Raw genomic sequence first — 6,727 nt, forward strand, 5'->3', positions numbered from 1 at the left:
ATATATATGCATTCCCTGATACTGCGGAACGCGTTCAGCTTTACATTTATATTTAAAAATTAAAAAACTGTATTCAATCGCGTTGTAATAAAATACGAGATATGTGAATCGGTGAATACGTGTTATTCAAACAATGCATATTTGCATTGTCTGCATGGAAAATTGAAAATGAATGTGGTTCACGGTTGTCACGAGATTTTCATCTCGACAGAATCCTGTGGAAAGGACGCTGGCTAGGCTACTGTACTCGGAGCCTGCGCTAGTTTATGTGTAGTGGTACGTACCGGGGAATTTCCAGCGTCGAGAGTCATCGCTACAGTAATTTTCATTATACCCTCTGTTATTACTACAGTTCCCGTCGTAAAGGTTGATATTACAATATCAGTTTGCGAGGACCATCGTTTCCCTGTTTTCGCTTCTATCGTCCCTGCTATGGAAGCCATTGTAATTAGACTTTTCCCTCAAGTCCAGCAAGATAATACTCAGTGAAACTGAAATGACGTTTCGCTAACGACTTTATTGTCGTTTCAGACAACATTCAAAAGGCGGGAGAACATTCTCTGAGCCGTTAACAATGCCCAAGTTCTGACTTATTTAAGAGCGAAAAATCATTACCAGCTCTATTTAGCATGCTAATTTTGAAAATGATCATAGATTTCAATATTCCCACGTAAGAAACTTCCAAGAACTCCCAACATTTCAAAGAAAATTAAGTTGTTTAGTCCAATAATAAAAATGTTACTTCACTTCGAGAAATGTTCAAGTATTAACAACTAATTAGTATTGAATCATTGTATATAATATTGAGAATAAGAATGTGCTCGTATCGAGAATTCAATGTTCAAAACGAGTCGAGAAATGCTTTCGGCTTTCGCACATTACTCATTTATTTCTAAAATCTGTTTAGGGGCTGATTCGTAACGAACAATTTTGTTTATTCCAGATAAATTCAGGATGGTCACTGGGACCGGAGCTGTGCGACATGTGGACCAGCAGCGATGTTCTCTGCTGCACTGCCTCGATATTGCATCTGGTGGCTATCGCGGTCGACAGATATTGGGCAGTCACCGATCTCAATTATATACAGGTTAATTAACACTGCCGCGGTCGACAAGTAGTTGAGATTCTGGGTACAAGGTACTCAAAGAGTGACGAAGTCACACAAACGCGTTGCTCAGGGGTTGCAAGTATCGAAAAGAAGATTAGGATCGGAAACGGTTTTCTAATGTTACATAAATATTTCTTCAAATAGTAGATGTACCTTCTGTAGAATATCTCATTCAAATAATTTATCAGTCATTTTCCTATACATCTATTAAATTCAAGCACAGCTGAAAATTCACACACACACACACAGAACAAAAATGAGAACCTTACAATTTTTCCAGAAACAGAGTACGATTTTTTAAATTTGGAACTTGACGAACGAAACGACATTTCATGTGCACTCATAATTTCCGTGTCAATTTTCCGAAGCCAAGCTCTGGTATTTTATTAAGAACGCCCGGATGTTTAAAATATCCGAGGCAGATACGGTTATGGGATTTCAGATTAAAGATTATGGTGATCTCGTCATAAAAAGAAATGAATTTCGTATGATCGTATTCTTCTAATGATAAAATGCTGTCGATATGCAGCTTTCTGACCTCGATCCGAATATTATTTTGAACAAGCCGATATAAAAATAACTTGGAGGATAGACGGAGGAGCTCCGAAAAATATGGAGGAGCTTGCTGGTATCTGAGTATGATAACCCGTGAAAGAATTTTTTTATTTCCAGGCGAGGAATCCGCGGCGGATCGGTATCTTGATCGTGACCGTCTGGGTGGTATCTTTAGGAATCTCACTGGCACCTCAACTTGGCTGGAAAGATCCTGATTATTTGGGCCGCATAGCAAATGGAACTTGTTTAGTGTCGCAGGATCCTGCATACCAGGTAGATACTTGTAAATAAATCAGAGTCTCCGTGAAATTATTTTTGTCTTGAACTAAAACTAAGTTCCGTTAACTAGTCTTCGAATTAAAATAGAGTATTTGTGATATCGATTTAATAAATAAGATCTAAAGAATTTCTTCGACTGATCAAAATGTGCTTTCAATGTTCCACTTTTCTAAAATCTACTTTAAAATCTACTGACTCCTCGACTATGGATTTCGGGTTAATTTTGCGCGAACTCCCATGGTGAATTTTAGAAACGTGTTTAAAGGGAAATCTGTAAAGATAGGATTTCCTGAAATACATTGCAGATCTTCGCCACCTGCGCCACATTCTACGTACCCTTGCTGGTCATTCTATTCCTGTACTGGAGGATATTTCAGGCGGCGCGAAAGCGAATCAGGAAGAGGCCGGGGACTATCGTGCAACCACCTCGCGAAAGGAGAGGCATTCTTAGACTCGTCACAAGAAGGTTTCGCTCCTCTGCAAGTCTAAATGTAGATCGCAGTGGTAGGCGACTCATGTTCATAGAGCCGAGAACAACGTAATGTGTTTGTGAGCATGAGCTCTTGGCCTATGAGCCTATCCTCATATATTCACTTCGGCTTATACACGTTCAAAGCTTAAAAGCGCGCATCCACCCGTGTCTCATACCCTTGTATCGTTTCACTCTTGCGTATCATTATGAACCGACAAGCGTAGCATCATCGTAATGAATCATATTAAAAATCACATAAGAAATTAATACAGTAAATCATGAACTATCTCGATAAAACTGCAATTTAAATAAATGATATTTTTTTATTAATTCCTCTGTATTTTTTATGATACGTTATAAAATATGCACGACGCGTGTGCAATAATGACGAGCAAGTATGATTAGCAATAAGGATACGCAACGATGATGCGATACGAGGATATGATAGAAGTGGATACGCAGCTCAACACTCGCTCTTCCATATTTAATTATGGAATTCGTTTCTCTGGTTTGAGTATTCTCGCTGTCTTTCTGACACTCTGTTTACATTTTCTTGTCCTCGTGACTCTCATCATTGTTCATGAACAGTAATATGGCTTGCGCGTGCTTCCGACTTGGCTCATGAGCAACTGAGGTGCCCACTACTGAAGTAGACACACGATTACGAGACTCGTTAGCGCCGTGCTTTAAATTAACCTTCTCCATTCACAGTGTCCGTTTGATGCATGCCTGCGCACCCCAGACTAATTACGTTACTAAATTATTCAGTACTTGTACTTCACGAGTCTTCCGACCGGAGTTCATTTCTGTTTTCCAATGTAAACTTTTCTATGCGATTCTAATAACTTGTTTCAAAATAAATACTTTTCATCAAAGTAAAATCTAACTAAATTGATAAGTTTTTAATAATAGAAAATTGTTTTGCGAAAAATAAATTCTTTGGTCTTGTCTTACAAAATTTTTACCAATTTTTCAGACCGAGAGAGGAGTCGACAGCGTTCACCATAACGAGATCCACGCCGGATCATTCATCAATATCGCCGGAGAAGTCGTCGTCGTATAACGGGGCGAATGCGACGCAATCGACCACCGTCACGCCGACGGCGGTGTCGACGACGACGACGACTACCACGACCACCATTACGAACCCTTCCAGCAGCCACTCGACCTCGTCCAGTAAGAGGACACGCGAGACGATCGAGTCGAAGCGCGAGAAAAAGGCAGCGAAAACGCTCGCAATAATAACCGGCGCGTTTGTCGCTTGTTGGTTGCCTTTCTTTCTGGTAGCGTTACTTCGTGCTACGTGCGAAGTCTGCGAGCCACCGGAATTGATAGCAAACATCTTCCTGTGGCTGGGCTACTTCAACAGCACCCTGAACCCTGTGATATACACTGTATTCTCACCAGAGTTCAGGCAAGCCTTCAAGAGGATGCTTTGCGGTGGTTCTAGGATAATTCGCTGACAGTGGATTTAAGTTTAATCATTCTATGAGTAATCACGTGCGACAAATAGAAAAAGTGTTGTGCTTGAGAGAAAGTGTGTTCGTGGACAAACGCATCATGTGTACATAAAACGATTATTGTTAACTACTTCCTCTCCTTTGAATATCGATCAACTATCGTATCACGTAATTAGGCCTTAGAGAGTACGTAGAATGTTTCCCTCGTAAAATTCCACGATCGTCTAGAAAATCTAGACCCTGATCATGAATAAAAAATCGCGTATAACTGGCGCGTTCATCTATTATGTTCAATAGAGAACGGACTTTGAAAAATATCGAATAAACGCGCTCGGCGAATCTGACGGCAGTAACGCATGTTGCAATTGCTGAATAGAATATGGTCTGCATACCGCCATCAATTCTCGTTGGACAGTTGCAACACATGCCAGTAATTAATCTGTCAGAATCACTAACACCACTTGTAGACAAGATCGATTCGGTGACAGTTACCATTCGAAGCTCAATTCTAACACAATATCTTACCCGAGAAGAATTATCGCAATTCTGCGAATACGATCTAGTTCTTAATACTTTGCTAGTTGAACACAGAGAAAACAAGGGTGAGATGGTCGAAGTGAAGAAACGAGAGATCGATTGAAATGGTGGATTATCGGTGACCCAGTTAACGCTTCTCTGATTGTCCGATTATTTTGAGATATTGATCGAAGGAAAAACTAATTTATATCTTCTTTATACTTTTACGTGATGAAACACACGAATCTTGTATTGTATCATTTTGTAGTATTCGCTAGATAAATGAAAAGCCAATTGTTTTATGATTGGTATTTTAAATACGCATAGGCCACAACCGTAAGATTCACTTCATTCCTTGGAAAGAACAGTAGCTCCTAATTTAGAATAGTCAAAGCAAGACAGTACAAAAGATGTTTTATTAAACTGGTTTATGAATCAAATTAACAGTAGCTTCTCTGGTTAAGGCTCGAGTACTTGCTCCAGATAATATCAAACACTTGAGCACTGTTGTACATCGTTCTATTGTACATAATGATATTTCTATCGTAACTATACTCTTCACAAAATGCGGTGAATCGAACACCGATGACGTAAGTAATAAAAAAAGTGGCCAAGTTGATCCAAGCTAATTTGCATCGTTGTTCTAGTAATAGGACGAGACTCTTCCCCCGCTTCCGTGTCGCGCACGATTGCTCACGAATACGATTTGCCGTAAGACACCTCGGAAGCAGGGCTTCGATGAAACTGTTGGAACTTTCAATTACTTATAAAATAACTAACTTTATAAATATCATCTTTTCGCTTCCGAGGGAACTTTTATAAAATGCAGTGTATTAAGCGAAACTTTTATAAAATCCAATGTATTAAGTGAAATTTTTATCCTATACGCTTTTACGTAGATAAGAAACTTTCATTTTCTCCAGAGTAGAATAAAGTTTTAGTTGAACAAGACATTTATTCCGTTCAGAAAAAAGTTCAAGTTGTGATAAGCAGATTTTCTGGAGTGCAAGTTTCAAGTTGATATCAAATTTGATAATTATAAAAATCATAATGTAACAAATCTATTCTTTTCTTTACGTGTATAAACGAGAAGTGGACGTTTTGGTTGTATCAATTTTGTAAATATTAGTATATTTTATTTCCAAGTAGACATGTAATAAAATAAGCGACGCGTTCGTACGTTATCAGATGATTGTCATTCACAATCGCCCAAAATACCGCCTTATTATGTACGAATAATCTATCTAGCGGCGCAAGTTGAGCGAATTATTATTGTTTCTTGTACACCAAAAATCGACATTAGACAAAGGAAAGTGAAGATCAAAATAAAAGAAGCTGAAAAAATCGTAAATATAAGTGACCTGTAGCACAACGTTACAATTGTCCAACGTCTTAACTAGATTGTGCCCCTCGTCGAGGATGCAATGTATTAAATAAAGGGAAACGAATTTGTTATAGTGAAGAACAAGAAAATCGTTGCGCTGTTTGAACATGGAAGGAAGGTGAATGCAATATGCGTTTCAAAAAGATACGAGACGAAAAACTAGAAACCAATACGTTTACAACGATGCTTCATACAGTGTATTATTTCTTTGGAATCACTGATGTAAATAAATGCAAGTTTCAAAACGGTTGACCGAATTGTTTGTTATATCACTCCTGATATTCCATTCTTGAAGGCTATTGGCGGGGCGTGAGGATTACAAACGATATCTCGTCTATGATTCTCATAAGGTTGCCACTTTTTCATCATACACTTTCTAATCTAAAATAAATAGTGATGAAACCATAAAATTAGTATTAAAAATGTTTATTGCACAATATACAATTTATGTATTATAATTACATTACAGTTAAAACCCGAAATCAAATCATACTTGCTATACCTATATAGTAAAAACTACAGTTTTAATAGATTTCAGCTTCTGACTGTAACGCACATATTACATTTTTTCGACTTCTTTGAAACTTCCGTATCGTATGAAAATCGTAGAATTAATATTTTGTTGTTATCGGAGTCAATAGGAAGTATAACGAACGTCTTTGTTTTTCCTTGTATCAAAATGCACCATCTTCTTATTCATTTATAACAATACACCAAGGCTAAAAATAAGCGTAACATTTTCATTTATTTTCTTTCCAATATACTTTTAACAATTTGTATATCAAATCACTCGGGCCTCCAAATGCATCAATTCATGACGAAATGACTCAAACAATAAAAATTGACTTCATATTTTATTCACTATTATCATGAAGAAACTTTTTAAGGCTTCTTTAAAAAATGTCTAGTAATAATATAATTATAATATTAATAATAAAATAATAATAATATAA

At 37.5% G+C, this 6,727-nt stretch overlaps 1 protein-coding gene across 2 annotated transcripts in view; it reads left to right on the top strand.

Moving 5' to 3' along the window:
* Window positions 1–3,888, top strand: part of 5-HT1 (serotonin receptor) — a 98,581-nt gene extending 94,693 nt beyond the window's left edge. For both annotated transcript variants that reach the window (XM_018022045.2, XM_026812345.1), the window contains 4 exons: window positions 944–1,087; window positions 1,781–1,936; window positions 2,248–2,408; window positions 3,391–3,888. In XM_018022045.2, the coding sequence (XP_017877534.1) occupies window positions 944–1,087; window positions 1,781–1,936; window positions 2,248–2,408; window positions 3,391–3,877 (948 nt within the window). In that variant the 3' untranslated portion in view covers window positions 3,878–3,888. The remainder of the gene's footprint in view (window positions 1–943; window positions 1,088–1,780; window positions 1,937–2,247; window positions 2,409–3,390) is intronic.
* The last annotated feature ends 2,839 nt before the right edge of the window (window positions 3,889–6,727 follow it).

Source organism: Ceratina calcarata, unplaced genomic scaffold, assembly GCF_001652005.2.
Source record: "Ceratina calcarata isolate Rehan_Ccalc_2016 unplaced genomic scaffold, ASM165200v1 scaffold27, whole genome shotgun sequence".
Lineage (NCBI taxonomy): Eukaryota > Metazoa > Arthropoda > Insecta > Hymenoptera > Apidae > Ceratina > Ceratina calcarata.